A 16,015-nucleotide genomic window follows, 5' to 3' on the forward strand; every position below is an offset into this window, starting at 1 on the left:
CTTATATTTGATAAAGGGGCTAAAAGCATGCAATGGAGGAAGGATAGCATCTTCAACAAATGGTGCTAGGAAAACTGGAAATCCATATTCTGTATCTTTAAAGAGAAATAAACTTTGTTAATCACTTCTGGCCATTATTTTTTTGGGGAAAGGTCATTATCTAATACCCAAATTTGGAGTTGGGAGGGAAGAAGTTATCAGAGTTCTTTTAAACAGCCAATAGAGGAAACAAATTAACCAGTTGCCTCTAATTGAAGAAGCTTCTACTCCTTCACTAATCAATAACATTGATTACAAAGGAAAGATAGTAGGCTGATGGTTTTAAAAAATAAGTTTTAAGAAGTTGAATAATGGGCTGGGGTAGTGGCTCAATGGTAGAGTGCTTGCCTAGCACATATGAGGCACTGGGTTCAATTCTCAGCACCACATAAATAAATAAAGGTATCGTGTTCATCGACAATTTATTTTAAAAAAAAAGAGTTAAATGAGACAAAAATCTAATGGAACTTCTGTGGAACAGAAGAACAATCTAAAAAGGGAGGAATACTTAAATTTTTTAATATTGCAGATTGAATCCCGTTTCAGTCTTCAGGGAAGCGAGCACCATGAGGGATGGCAACCCACAATCTGCCTCCCTAGGATTTCTGGGATCAGTGACCTCTTGCTGTCTATGCTGAAAGAAACTAAGAGGTTTCATAAGAGGCTGGCTGAAGACCATCAAGCTTTAGTGTTTGACCGCACTGAGATCAAATGCTGTCAGATCAAATACTGTCAGATCAAGTACTGATATCTAGTACTGATTAAATACCAATCATTTAGGAGAAGCAAAGCAGCACATTTTCTTTAAAGTCTGGAGGGGAGAATAAAGCTGTAATTTGTCATTGTTTCCAGCCGTGGTCTATACATGGTTTGATACACTTCAACTTTTCTACTTAGCTGACAGTCAGTATTGCATCTGTGACAAGGGCTGGGGATGGCCCCCTTCTCAAGGCCCCATCTCAGGCCTGCTGTCCAAAGATTAGGGAACATGCCTGATGATGCTCAGGGTTCAGACCTGGAATTAACTTTCCCTGAGGCATAGCAAAAGAAACAGTACTTAAAAAGATAGTATATTTATCTTCTTTACAGTCAATTATTAGAATTGGGGGGTAATGGATTGAATCTGTTTAAAGTGTATTGATGGGGAGAGAGACTAAATATAGGTTTTAAGTGACTTTGGGCAGTGGAGATAAGAGTGGTGAATGTGTAGAGCCAGGGAAAATTTGGATTTTAATTTGGAACCATTCTAGAGATTGCCATGGAGCAAGCCACAGCCGCAGAATGCAGACATGGTAACTGGGGCCTGACTACCATGTAGCCTCTGGTCGCCCTTTTATTGTTCCCTTCTCTTGTGCTAGGCCTGGTGCTATCTCAATTGTTCCCACCAACTTTTCTGTTGGATAAGTACAGATTTTGTTTCTCCAGGCTGTGCTGAAGCAAGAGACAGTAGAAGCTATGGAAAAGTTTGTACGAAAACAATTTTGGCACCATTTTTTTATGTTATCACTCATTGGGAGGGCAGATCTTAGAGCTGTTTCCAAGTAGCTGTTGCCAAGGCTTACCATTGTGAGAACAGAGTGATCCATTTCATCGAAGTTCAAGGCCTTTCCCCTCCACCTTATATTTTCAATACACAGTTTCCTCTTGGAGAGAGGAGGAAGATCTCAGCTGACCATAAGTGAATTGTTATGCTTCTGTTTCCCTATCAGAGGTGGGGAAAAGATCCCACAGCTTGGAAACCTGAGAAAGCTGCAACCCTCATAAAATACAACTACAGCTGACTGATATACACTCCCACCTATGCCAAAAACCAGGGGTTCAGAGGAGTCACCCAAGAAAGTTTCTTTTTGAAAAAATAATTTCTCAACTTTCTGGAGGTAAAAACTTATAAAGCCCTTACCCCTGGGGCAAGAGTGACATCCTCATGGGCTGAGCAGTCCTTCTAGCTGAGCTATCCTAGAAATAAGGCAATGGCTCCAAATAAGGACTCCCTGTGGGTCCCATTGTGGGCAGTGGCTAGAGACCCCTAAGCCCTTAGCAGTGATGTTCTTTAGTGCTCACAGTATGCCTGCCCCAGATGCCTCTGCAATGAACATTAAATCAGTGTCTCCAGGGCTCCAAGAATCTAGCCTAAGGCTGGGCTTATCCAGGCCCCCTTCTCCACACAGCTCTGCCAATTGACCTAGGCTTCTGTTCTTTCTAGGCCCTATTAGGAATTTAGATAGAATGGGTCTGGAGCAGATTAATAATATGCTGCTTCTCAAATACATCAAGCCATGTCATAGTCCTCAGTTCGAAGTAAAGAAGCTTGGGAATGGCAGCATGACAATTTAGCATGGTTTCCTCTATTAGTTGTAAAGAATTGCATGAGGTAGTGCTTTGTCCTTCCCATTTTGACTTACCATGGTGCTCATCTGGAGAATGTGGCCTGATGACCAATGTTTTTAAGGACCTATTTCTATGCTTCTCATGGCCTCAACTCAAATCTCAACACCTGGAGGCATTTTTAACTGTTCAACTAGAGAAAAATCAAGGCCTCCAGGGGAAAAAAAAAGGAGGGAGCAAACATGGACAATGGCGGTTTCCTCTCAAAAGAGATTGGTAAAGAAAGAAAAAAATATCAAACCTTAGCACAAAGGATAGCCCATCCTTCCTCTCTCAGTTTAAATGGAACCCTATAACTTCTCTCTTCTCATAGTCTCCCCTTCCACTTGGCTGGTCTCCAAAGTATTACTCCCAAGCCCAACAGAGTGGACAGGTGCATCCAATTGCTAAAACACACATGGATGGGGAGCCTCAGACCTATCTTGGAAGACAACGCAGTGCCTTTGGTTTACCTGGTTTCCCAGGACGTGGTTCAGATCCATTCCTCCTCCAATACCTCCACTCAGGCTGGCAGGGGCCACTCTGCCTCCAACACTTCTCAGGAAGGATGGGGTCAGTGTTGACTGCGATGTTCACCATCAGTCTCTGGGGAAGGCCCATCTCCAGCTCATTATCTGACTCTTCACAAGAAGAAGGGGAGGAGGAAGAAACAGCCATGGGAGCATGCACTGCTACTGCCTCCTCTTTAGAACCCTCCAGAGGCAAAAGTTGTGCTGTGGGCTTCAGTCCTGACTCCAGGAATTCCCTGGCTGTGATCTCTGAAGTCCTAGTTAGAGGCCACCAGGTGGGGCCCATCAAGGAACAGCAGCAGAAGCAGCCCTGGCATAGCAGCCGGCAGCAGGCATGGGGTTGGCAGGGAGGGCACAGGAAAGGAGCATCCAGAGGAGGCAGGTTGGTGGTGCATCCAGTGACTGGCCCCAACAGAGAGCAGCAAGGGGCCCAGAGGAGCGGACTGAGGTCCTCCCTGGTGCAAGGCCAGTGCAGCCTCTCCACAGCCTTCTTCCAGGCAGCAGGGGGCACCCACCTGACCCCACCTTGAGGTACTTTAGCTGTCTTGCCATTCCAGAAGTGAACAGTGATTTCTTCCTTTGATGCTAAATAACAGAAAAAAACAACATTTTGTTACAATTACCTCTTCTTTGGGTTAGAATAATAAGAGTTCTCCCATCCACAAAGGCAAAAAGCCTCAGCTGAATTCTCTGCTCTGTTGCCTGGATCCTCACACACCCTTCTCTGAGATCCTGTACAAGTGTTGGCGCCTGAGAAAGCTGTAGCCCTCATAAAATACAACCTCAGCTGACTGATAAACACTCCCACCCATGCCAAAAACCAGGGTTCAGAGGAGTCACCCAAGAAAGTTTCTCTTTGAAAAAATAATTTCTCAACTTTCTGGGGGTAAAAACTTATAAAGCCCTTACCCCTGAGGCAAGAGTGACATCCTCATGGGCCCCTGATCACCACTTCCTTATAGACCTGTGGGCTTCAGTCCTAGACCCTAGAGGACTTGGTGAGGGATGAATGGTGACTCCTGGTGTGAATCCAGGAATAATCCCACCACACTATGGTTCAGCTAATGGTAGTTGGGAGTTATTTTCCCTAAAATATGAAAGTTATGAACATGCATCTGTTGCTACCCCCAAGTTAAGCAGCAAGTGATGGCATAAAGATTCTTTTTTAAAAAATATTTTTTAGTTGTAGTTGGATACCATACCTTTATTTTATTTATTTATTTTATGTGGTGCTGAGAATCGAACCCAGTGCCTCACACATGCTAGGCGAGCACTCTACTGCTGAGCCCCAGCCCCAAGATTCTTTCTTTAATGGCTTTCAGTCTATATGCTCTGGCTTTATCCCCAGCCTGGCTCCTTCTGGGGACTGATGGGTCAGAGAAGCTTCCCTTACCTCTCTGAGGATCTTTTGTCTCCAAGCCTAAGAGAACAGTGCCAGGACCATACCGCTGTCGGTCTGCCTCCCAGGGTGCCAGCACCTTGTCCCCAGGTTGCAGTGAATAGTCTCTGGATGGTGAGAGTTGAATGACATCTTCTTCTAAGACCACACTCTGCTTCTGGGGTGGCAGGTTTGGGCACATTACAAGGGGAACTTCATATTCCACAAGCAGGATCCCCTGCTTTTCTAACTATGGGAAAGACAACAGAGTAAGATTTGGCATTAGAAAGTACAATAGGGAGCACCCAGATTCCCTACAATGACCCAGAACCAGGCCAAGGTTCTTCCTTACCAAGAGTAAGGACCCTTCAAATAAAGGTCAGGACTGGGGCAGTGCTGCTTAGAGATGAAAGAAGTGGAGACAGGGAGGGTAATGGGACTATTGTTCTCTCTACTTCCTGCAATGGGCAACCCTTATTTATTACCACATTCTGTCTTTCTCTTTCTGTTCTCTTATTTTTCTTTCCTCCAACCAAATATTTGGTCTACAATTCCCAGGAGTAACCTGGGTTCTCTGGACTTTTCTCTCCTTCCAATACTGCCAAATGTGTTCCAGAGTCTAAAACCAACTGGGGATAGTTCATCATTGATTTATGAGGCCCACATGGGCTAGGTGTGATTGTGGCCAGAGGGCAGTCCCCAAGCTACCAGCAGCAAGAGGGAAGGTTTAAGTAAATAAATAGTATACAACAGAAAAAGTACTTCAGCTAATTCAAAATAGAAGTTGGTTTGAGTACTCAATATGATTTTGAAGAGAAAATCAAGTTATAAATAATTTAAACCAATCACAAAACAGGACCTGTATAGTAGCAAAATTCTGCTAACATTTGAATTGATCTACTAGTTGCTTGAAAATAGTAAAATGACTTCTGATTGGAAATCCTATAATTCATATTTTTTGAGAATTCACATTATCCTCCTTCCATCAATTTACAAAGTCTGACTTTGAAAAGTCCCAAAGAGGTAAGAAGCCCCTGAAGTAAAGTCCAGATCAGGTTCCTAGTGTGCCAGGAATGAGCCTCTGTGTGCAGGAACAGGAACCCACGTGTGCCTAAAGGCATGTTTTTCTCCTTTTCTCTAGGCAAGTGGCAACAATTCAATACACTGATTTTCCTGAGCAAAGTACTTTAAATGTACATTTTCTTTACTGTTATGTGTTGAATTGTGTTTCCCTTTCTCCAAAATTCACCATCTCATAATATGACTTTTTTTTGGGAAGGGATATGATTATTACAGGTTAAAATTAGTTAAGATGAGGTCATAATAATCATGGAAGGTCCCCAACCAATGTGACTGATGTTCTTATAAAAGAGGGAAATTTGGACAGAAACATGCTCAGGGAAAATGCCATATGAAGTTGAAGGCTGAGATCAGTGTGATGCAAGCCAAGGAATACCAAAGACTACTAGCAAACACTGAAGCTAGGAGAGGGGCAGGAAACAGATTATTCCTTAGAGCCCTTAGAAAGAACCAAATGCTGCCAATACCTGGACTTCAAGAAATGTGAGACAACTGACTTCTATTATTTAAGCTGCTCAGTTTGTGTGCACACAGCTCTAGCAAACTAATATGCTCACTGATACTCTATGTTCACTTCTACAGTCTGGCTATGGGAGACCTGTGCTTATCTAAGAAACTGAACTGCTGGACACACTTAGTAGCTAAGACTAATCAGATAGAATAGGATCACCTAGAGGAGTGTACTAGGGGGATGCTGGGAGTCAGGGACTTGCCTCTGGAGCTGCCTTTATTTGAGCCAGGTAATAAAAGCCATCTGGTTCCCTTCTAGCCAGGACCCAAGTGTCAGTGGCACCTCCAACTCTTCCCAGCCATCCAGGCCCCTGCCATGCTGGGTCAGCAATGTGGAGATACTGGTGATAAGAAGAATACCTGGAAAAAAGCAAATTTAGGGGGATGAACAACAACCTCCAAAACATTAAGGACCACTTTTCACAGATCTGAGGAGTGCCAAGGCGTGTGAATTCACATTAGCGTATGTGGAATAGTAATCCATGAGGAATGTGGCTATCTATGACTTCTAGTAAGATAAGGTAAGCTTTTTGGGAAGGACAAATGGTAAGGACAGTGAAGGGAACCATAATTTTTAAATTGGAAATAGTTCCAAGATAACCAAAACATAATTATCCTTGATATATTCAAATTAATTAATGTTTGTTCTGAAACTAAAAATATAGACCAGAAAAGGGTACCACGAGGTAAACCCTAAAGCTATATATGAGATTTCAGAATGAGGAAAGGAAGTGTAGACTGCAATGCCAAAGGAGCAAAGTTGTAAAGCACTTGGCATTAGGGGCTCAGAAGGATGAATTAGTGCAGGAGCAGAGGCAGCACAGAGGAGCTGCCTAAGGTGCTGTGGTGCAGAAAAGGAGAGGCCAGTGCAGAAAAGGAGCGGGTGGGCAGGGCCAGCTGGTATGGGGGAGCTGTTGCCTGAGGGTTAAGGTTTTTAAAGAAACTGTTTTGTAGACAACAATGAACACAAAGATGCTTAATTTGGACTTAAACAGGATGGTAGAAATAGGTGAATCGAAAAAAGGAGCACTAAAAGTCTGTTGCTAACCCAGGCAGACTAATAATGTTCAGTAGCATGGACTGATCCCTGGAATTTACACAATTTGTAACAGCTATAGGCTGAGGTTGTTTGGCCCCTTTGTAGTCACACTTTAAACAAATGACTGAGGATATTATTCAGAAAAATCCTGAACAGTTGAGGATTTTCAATTGTCTTATAAGCCCCTCAGCTGTGTGCTCAGTTAATCTCTGCACTTCAGTTACTGCTCAGCAGATAAACACGGAAAGTGCCTTGCATATAAGTAGCTCAATGTATGTTAGTGTTTTCCTCCTTCCTCCAACCCAGAGGTGGGACTTCTGGGAGTAAACCTGTTTTTTCCTTCACAAAACTTAACCCTGATGACAATTGAAATTCATATAGGATGAATACTGAGGGGTTCTGGGGAGAACCTAGATATACCACTTTAGTTGTTGGTTTTAGAAATTCTAAGTCTCATTGCCACAGCAAGTCTTATAGTTGATGGTAAAATGAGTTAGAAACTTTGGAACTGGTCATCGCTGAAAGCCTTCTCTCACAGATGCCAATTGTGAAAGCCACAATTAGAGTGAGAAGCCACTAAGGTAAAGCCCAGGGAAGGACAAAAGCCAGGCAACCTGGGTCACTGGTAGTACCACTTAGGCCAGGGTAATATAGACTTATACCCCACACAACAGGCCAAACAGTAAAGAGCCCTGTCAGCCTACACAGAAAGCAAGTTCTCTCCTCATGAGACTCCATCTAGAACTAAGAACAAAGGGAAAAGAAAACAGCCACCACTCCCTCCAGAGTTGCTGATGCTGGTACCTTGTGAGAGCATGGTGCCTGGGGATGTAGGGTGCTCGGAGGGCAAAGGGGCAGGTGAAGGAGAGATCCCAGAATGGAGCAGCACAGTTACAGCCAGGGGTCTTCAGTGTTGTGGCCACACTGCAGTATTTGGGCAAAGGCATTCCGAGCTGGGTAGAGGATTGCATGGCCTTCCGAGAGACCACCTGGAACAAGCACCAGCGTTACTAGAGCTACAGCCCACAGCCCAGCAAAGGGCACCTGGTGGGAGGGGGACTCACCTCCAGATTAGCTGTCTCAGGGACAGCTGCATCCTTGTCCCTCCCTCACCCACAAGACCCCCAGTTCTTCTTTGGATCATCTGTCTCAGAAACCTCAGCTCAGGAGATAGGAGGGGTTGTAAGAGCAGGAATTGTGGTTTTAGAGAAACCAGCTTTAAATCCTTAGGCTGGGTGCTCACTTAACCTCGGCAGACATGGAAAGATGCTGACTATAAGCTCAGTATGTTTTTTCTTTCTTTTTTCTCCCCAGTGGCAGGGATAAGCCCACTCTTCTCTTCACAAACTCTAACCCTGATGACAAACTACCCCAACCCCAGCCAAAAACTCCCTTCCTAACCTGGCTACCTGTTGGAGCTGAGTTCTCAGGGTCAGAGCCACAGTTGCCACTCAGGACTCAAGATCAAACTTAGCTGCTTCAGCCCACTAGAGCCCTGTTAGAATCAGTCCTGCCCTTTATAGTTTTAACTCCAAAGGGACTTACTCACAGCTTGAAACCCAGCCTCTGCCTCAGTCTCAGATACCTTCTGACAGTTGGGGCCCAGTGCTTCAGCCCAACTGACTCTTGGTTGCCCAGCAGGTTGCCATGGATGCAGTCTGCAAGGAATGCTGTAGGCCAGTGAGAGCACTGAGCATGTGCAGAGGGATGAAGGAAGGCCATGGGAGACAGGGAAGAGGAAAGAAGGCCTATTCTCAATCTTTGTCTTTGAGGATAGGGAAAAGAGAGGAGGAGTGAAAGACAGTGTGACCCCAATTTCCAAAAGCTCGGGCTTCACTACTGCCAGAAGAGTCAGTCACTCACAGTGGGAAGCCCCCACGGATCCAGGGGAGTCATGTGAGGAGGGAGCTGACCCCTAATGAGACTCAGTGCTTTTGATCTAACTCTACCCTAAACAGAAAGGAGGCTGGGGTGGGGGAAGCCACTGGCTGGCCTAAGGACTCCAAGAATTTTTCAAGGTTTAAAACAAAATAACCAAAGGTGTGGTTATGCTTGAAACAGACAGGACTTTACTGAAGAGCAGAGGTGTGGTAACCATTAGGAATACAGGGAGTGGACACTGGTGACCAAAGGAACAGAAGTCTAGATTCTGTTCTTGTTTGAATATCCATAGGAAGACGCTTATTTTGAGGAATCTCACAGTTACTGTGCACTGATGGTGTCTGGCCCTGTGTTGAGTAGCTAGAAAATATGTAGGGAATTTGTGGATATCTCCCCTACATCCATTCCCTCCTTCCATGGGTTCTTGTTTCCGTCTGCAGATCCCTATACACAGAGAAGTAGACTGTACTCCCAGCTCCAGGTGTGTCAGCACATTCATGTTCCTGGTCACAGGGGTTCATTAGGCATGGTATGTTCCTCTCCAATCAGAAGGGATCTCAAGACTTTTTTCTGGGAATCCTGGGTTATAGACTTTTTCTTTCTTCCTGTGTACAAATAAGAAGGCACATGATAGCCTTTTGGGGACACCAAAGCTATTTCCAGGGAAAGTCAGAATAGACCTATAAAAAATAGGTCCTTGGTGACAATGTTGAGTCCTTCAGTTATATGAGCCTATAAAGTCCCTTTCTTGGTTATGCCAATCTAGACTGGGGTTTTTTCTTGCTTGCAACCCAAATTATCTTAAGCGATGATTGCACACAACACATAATTTTGTAGTTACAAGAATAACTGTAGCCCAGGCCCATATACTTTAAAGGCTGAATTACTTGGCACATAAAGTCTAAAAAAGACTGATGAAGGCTGCCATTGAGGGGAGTCCTGAATAAGACAATGGAATTTCAATGGTGGAGGGGGAAAGGAGAATAATCTAGATTAGGTAGGAGGCAAGAACAAAGCAAAGAATACGCTTGAAAGACTGTGGTTTGCTTTAACTTTCAAGAAATCTTTAAATTTTTTTAAAGTTGTCAATAGATCTTTATTTATTTATATGTGGTGCTGAGAATTGAACCCAGTGCCTCACACCTGCTAGGCAAGTGCTCTACAACCCCAGCCCTGTGGTTTGCTTCTGACAGGGTATGTGTCCTATCCCATTTGGGATGGGAATAGACTGTAGTGAGCTTTGAAAAGCAAATGGATACATTTAAACAAGAATTTAAAAAGAAGCCATCAAACAGTTGGAGCAACAAAGTAACCTGAAACTCTGTAAGACATCAGAGTGAGGGTAGAACCAGTTGGAAACACAAGCCTAGGAGGCCAGAGAAGCCATAGTTAACAAAGATTCAGATGCAAGGTGACAGGATTGGAATAGGAAAATAGTAACAACATATATTTATTGATACCTACCTGAGTTGAGGCTCTTTATAAGGAAAATACAATGAATATGATTGTTATCTATCTACTGAAAATACAGAGATAAGTGCATAATGATAAAAGGAGAGGAACTACAAGAGAAGTTTATATACAAAATGAAGGTGCAACTAATGGTAGGGAATGGAAATTGAGAAAGAATTCAGACATGACAGTGAAGATGAATGTGACAGTGTGAGGGAAGTCTTGACTATGCTTGGTGACAGATGGGACCTGGGAGTTAAGTTGGAAAGAAGCTGGGTTGGGGATGTGGCTCAGTAGTAGAGCGCTAGCTTGCCTAGCATACGTGAGGTACTGGGTTTGATCCTTAGTACCACATAAAAAGAAATAAAGGTATTGTGTCTATTTACAACTAAAAAATAATAATTAAAAAAAAAAGAGAGAAGGAAGCACTGAAGCTAGCCTTGAGTAGAAATGGAGACATTTTGAAGGCAATCTCTAAGATACAGGCCAGGGACTCTCCTTCCCAAGGGTGAAGGAAAGGCCTGGCAGCTGAAAGTTTTCTGGGCTTGGAGGATGATAATACTATGGACAAAACAAGATAAAAATAATAATGATGTTAGAAAACAATGGTTATGGATATGTACTCAGTGTTAGGCACAGTTAATCCTCATAATAAACACAGGGGTGTTGCTGTTATTATTCACACACTGCAGATGAAGAACCAAGATCCAGAATGAAAGCAGGAGAGAAATTTGAAACTGAGGCAGTTAGTGTCCAGAGACTACCTTCTGAAGCTCTGTACTAAGCTGCCTAAGGAAGTCTAAGTGCAGGAAAAAGATAAATCTGAAATCTTTTCAAAGGACAAAAAGTTTTATAGACTACTTTTGTTTTTACCCTGAGATGTTTTCTCATTGTGACTTCTTGTCAACACCAAATAAATAAGAACCACCAAACATCTGACAAATCAAGGCAGATTCATTGTGACAGCTTAGCACAAAGTAGCTGCAAAATATACCTCTAGCACTGAGTAGTCACTCGTCACTTTTCATGCTTTTGTGAGAGCTTCTGACACCTGAGAAGTGGGCCAAGTGTGTGAGAAGGGCAGGGTGAAAAGTACAGAGGTTCCTGGGAAATCCATTCTGCTCTACTAGAGCTCTTGAAAGAAATGAGCAAAGCATTTTATCAGTCTACATAAGATAATGTATTATTAATACCCAGCATAGGTTAGCATGGGAACTGTATCTGTCCACACGGAAATTACATACAGAAAAAACTATTGAAGGATGCTGTCAGAGATCTTATTTTGTGGAATTATCTGTTTCTATTTTGAAATGCTGATTCAAACAATTCTAAAAATTGGGTCAGCATGGTGACTGGTGGTTGCCATTAGGGAGGAGCCTTTCCTGGCATTATTCTTGGTCTCGGGTTTATCAGGGCACAAAAGTGACTGTAGGTAGTTAATGTACTTGATTGCGGCTCTAAGGGTTTCCACTTTGCTGAGTCGTTTCTCCAGATACTCCTCTGGCAGATGATGTCGCAGTTGGGCATAGCCTTCGTTGACACACTTTACCCGTTGCCTTTCCCGCTCATTCCGTTTCCGGATAAAGGCTGGCCCATAGGAGTATTCACACCTTCTGTAATTTGGATAAGGCATTGGGAATGTGAAGGAGCAGGGTTCACCATAATTTTCCATGATCAGGGAGTCACTGGAAAATGGCAGCAATGGCAGCTCTTCAGAGTAAGGAGATGGCACTGGGGCCTCAGGACACAGGTGGAAAGTGACCATGGGGTCCAGATAGAAGGACCTGGGCAGCGGCAAGTGGGCAGAATCAGAGAAGACAGGAAATTTGTCTGGTGAATTAGAGTAGCTTCTATTGTCCGTCATTTTGTCTTTAACCTAGAAATATAACCATGTTTATTAATTTGGCCAGATTAAAAACAGAGCAAGGTTTGTATTCTTAGAGATCAGTGTTTTGAAGTCTTCTATTTAGATTACTAGTTTCTAAGCTCATTTGGGAAAGCACTAAAAAAAAAAAGAAAGAAAAACTAAAAATGAGATAGATGTAGACCTATTCAGGAAGAGGGAATGTGCTGGTGTGGGACCCCTTGGAGTATAATACTTTATCCTTGTGCTCCATGGGATGCAGTGGGAGGGGACACAAAATCTGAATATAGCTGCACTTTACTCAATTAAGTTCTGTGTTTTAAATGTGTGAGGGAGTTTCTTTAAAAATTTTTATAGTAAATATTTAAGAACAAATTATTCCTTTCTTATTTTTATTTTGTTTTTCCCCTGGCATATCAGGTATTACTTAAGAAGCCTATACCTGTGAGGATGCATGATCATTAACTAGTTTGTAATTTTTCCCAATGTGTATTGAATATTGTGGTTTCAGTGTTTCCTAAACTTCAGTTATTTGCATATACCATAGTGATAAAAAGTACATCTGTGTTTCGCTTGTACTATTACTTATTTTTTAAAAAAACACTTAACATTTTTTTACTCAATCAGATTTATTTATTTATTGCAGTACTGGAGGATTGAATCCAGGGCCTCCAACATGCAAGGAAAGTACTCTACCACTAAGCTAAATCTTTAGCCCCTCAAAAGGATTTATTTTTACTTTTTTTTTTTTTTTGAGAATTTTAATATTTATTTTTAGTTTTCAGCGGACACAACATTTTTGTTTGTATGTGGTGCTGAGGATCGAACCCCGGCCACATGCATGCCAGGCAAGCGTGCTACCGCTTGAGCCACATCCCCAGCCCAAGGATTTATTTTTAAAAGAAACTTTATAACCCTACTGTAAATGTGAAATCAGTATAATTCACAATAAATAGCATTTAACAGTACAAATATTAAATTCAGGCTAGATATTATTCTTGTTGTATGAGGGAGATTAGAAGGCATTCTAGTGATGTGGAAGACATGTTTGCACCAGACTAAGACTGTAACTTGAGGTCACAAGGATTGAAAGAGAATTGGAATGGGAACAACTTTCTCACCAGTGAGTCAATATTATTTAGTGTTGTTTTTTTTGTAGCATCAAAAATCCTCACTTACTAATCACAGTTATAATCCCATCTACTTTCTCCTCAATGCTGGGGAATTAAACTCGGGGCTTTGTGCTGAAGAGGCAAGCTCTCTACCATTAAGCTATACCCCAAATCCCTACCTCATTTTACAACATCTATTGATTTTTTGCATTTAACTATAATATGGTAGCCACTAGAGGTTTTTAAGGGGCATTGTAGTTTAACTAGTTAACTAGGAGGCAGGCAGATGCTGTCTCAAAAAAATTTTTTTAAATACTTTTTAGTTGTAAATGGATCTTTTATTTTATTTATTTACATGTGGTGCTGAGGATCTAACCCAGGGCCTCACACATGCCAGGCAAATGCTCTACCACTGAGCCACAACTCCAGCCCTTTTTTGTTTTTTTAAAGGCGGCGCTGGGAATGTAGCTCATAGGAGAGCACTTGTCTAGAATATGCAAGGTTCTGGATGGGGGAGAAGGATGAGTGAGAAGGGTTATAAGTCATGGTGAAAAAGGCTGGAAAAGGAGTCAATGCCAGGAAACACTCTTTCTACAAAAGGGAGTGAGGGAGGATGAGATAAGTGAGATATATTCAATTAAAAATTGAAACAGAGGAACAGGAAATGAAAGAGTCCAAATTACTGACCAAATGACCTCAAATAACTAACATAAAACAAAAATCTCTGGAAGATTAACAACTAGCCAAGATTCTGTCAAATAGAAAAAGTTGCTGAGAGAAACTAGTTGGGAAATTCCTAAGCTAGGAATCTAGAGGGCAAGATGAATATGTATGGCAGAAGCTATAAAATGATGGCAAATGGATGTGGAGACTGCACAACTATAGTTCTGACAACACTCTTTTATTACTTTTTTAAAGATTTTTTTTTAATGTGGACACAATATCTTTATTTATTTATTTTTATGTGGTGCTGAGGACTGAACCCAGTGCCTCACACCACTGAGCTATAATCCCAGCCCTAACATTCTTATTTTTGTGTACAGCTAACAAACCAGAATTTATTAACTACAACAGGTTCCCCCCAAAAGTAAAGCAGATATCAAAGTTAATTATGCAAAATTACATTTTTGGATATGATTTTACTCTGAAGCATAACTGAAGTAACATCTTAAATCTTGATTCAGATGAAATCTGAGTAATTGATATATACTACAGGTAATTAAAAGTTTCTAGGGCTGGGGATGTGGCTTAAGTGGTAGCGCGCTCACCTGGCATGCATGTGGCCCGGCTTCAGTCCTCAGCACCACATACAAACAAAGATGTTGTGTCCACCAAAAACTAAAAAATAAATATTAAAAAATTCTCTCTCTCTCTTTAAAAAAGTTTCTAGGTTGTTGTGTAATTCTTAGAAAAAAAGTATCTAGGGACATATTGATAAAGAAGCTTTTCTTTTTTAATTGAGCATTTCTAATAAGTCCACCAATCAATGTAGTACCATCTAAATATGATCACCTTTCATTCAAAGAGGACATTTTAGCCATAAACAACAGAGTAAGAGTGTGAAAAAAATGCAGCAGTGAAGAGAATTAAGATAGGAAGCCTAGTAGAGACTCCACTAGGCTAGATGTGTTTGTAGGAATCAAGTACAAGTTTATCTTAAAGGAAGGCAGCATGGATTGTTAGTGCTGGGGCTCCATGATTACAAACACATGACCAACTAACAAATACACCTATCTTGGGAAAATCTTGGGTTTCTATCTTAGAGCCCTTCTGGAAAATAAATGATGAGCTCTTAATAATAAAATCCTAAGAGATTCCAGATGCTCTGCTGAACTTTATAAAAGCTTCTGTTTTCATAGATTGAATTATAGAATATCAGAGCTTGGAGGAAGCTTAGAAACCCTCTTTTCCCATCCCTCAGAGGTTGTAAATGTTGCTAAGTTTGCAAAGGTAGTAGCACAAAATACTTCCCACTCCTCCATGTTATTTAAGCACCAGTAAAATCTAGATCTTTTGTAACATGGACAATAATTTGTATTTTAAGATAATGGAATATAAGATTGACAAAATGTATAATTTAAAAATAGTATCTAGGGACTTTCTTAAAAATCAGGTTCTTATTTTCTCCTATGGGTCACTCTGGAGAAGTGTCTCTTACCTGAGTTTTGTCGCTCAAGATGTTGTATTTTGGGTTGAGTCAGATTTAACCTGATTTATAGGTGGTCATTTAGTAACAATATGCAAAGTAGTTTACAGTTAAACAGAACTGCTTGGTTCTGGTTTAGCTGTTTTTCTACCTAATATGTAGGCATGACAACACTTGACAATACTAAAAAGAAAGGTTTGCTTTCAAAACTGCACACTTGTAACAAATTCTTTTGTTTAAAGAATGCCCCTGCATTCATCTGGGATATATGATTTTATATCAAAATTATTTATGGAAAAGATCTTTAGTCTCATAATGTGCAAATATTGGTCAATATTCTTTTAGAGATTTATGCCAGAACTAGGAGGGTCAATAAGAACTTATATCTTTTGTGTGTGTGTGTGGTGGGTGTATGTGTTATATTGGAGATTGAACATGGGACGCTCTACCATTGAGATACATTTCCAGTTCTCTCTTTTTTTTTTTTTTTGCGATACCGGGGATTGACTCCAGGGGTGCTTAGCCACTGAGCCACATCCCCAGCATTTTGTGTGTGTGTGTGTGTATATATACATATATACATACATATATATATATATATATATATATATATATATATA

The 16,015-nt window shown here is 41.5% G+C and overlaps 2 protein-coding genes across 5 annotated transcripts in view; both read right to left on the minus strand.

Moving 5' to 3' along the window:
• CUNH11orf16 (chromosome unknown C11orf16 homolog) overlaps positions 1–8,851 on the minus strand; it is a 12,129-nt gene extending 3,278 nt beyond the window's left edge. The window contains exons 1-5 of one of the 4 annotated variants that reach the window (XM_015477610.2): positions 8,490–8,574; positions 7,745–7,929; positions 6,105–6,261; positions 4,327–4,561; positions 2,877–3,518 (exon numbers count right to left, since the gene is read on the minus strand). In XM_015477610.2, the coding sequence (XP_015333096.1) occupies positions 2,877–3,518; positions 4,327–4,561; positions 6,105–6,261; positions 7,745–7,911 (1,201 nt within the window). In that variant the 5' untranslated portion in view covers positions 7,912–7,929; positions 8,490–8,574. Of the gene's footprint in view, positions 1–2,876; positions 3,519–4,326; positions 4,562–6,104; positions 6,262–7,741; positions 7,930–8,485 lie in introns of all 4 variants that reach the window. The other 3 variants (XM_048788309.1, XM_048788307.1, XM_048788306.1) reach the window with 3 other exon arrangements.
• A 2,583-nt stretch (positions 8,852–11,434) lies between these two features.
• Positions 11,435–12,728, minus strand: Ascl3 (achaete-scute family bHLH transcription factor 3). Its single transcript, XM_015476255.2, has one exon. The coding sequence runs from the start codon at positions 12,135–12,137 to the stop codon at positions 11,592–11,594; it is 546 nt and encodes a 181-aa protein (XP_015331741.1). The 5' UTR covers positions 12,138–12,728; the 3' UTR covers positions 11,435–11,591.
• Between the last annotated feature and the right edge of the window lie 3,287 nt (positions 12,729–16,015).

The sequence above is a fragment of the Marmota marmota genome, unplaced genomic scaffold, assembly GCF_001458135.2.
Source record: "Marmota marmota marmota unplaced genomic scaffold, marMar, whole genome shotgun sequence".
Classification (NCBI taxonomy): domain Eukaryota; kingdom Metazoa; phylum Chordata; class Mammalia; order Rodentia; family Sciuridae; genus Marmota; species Marmota marmota.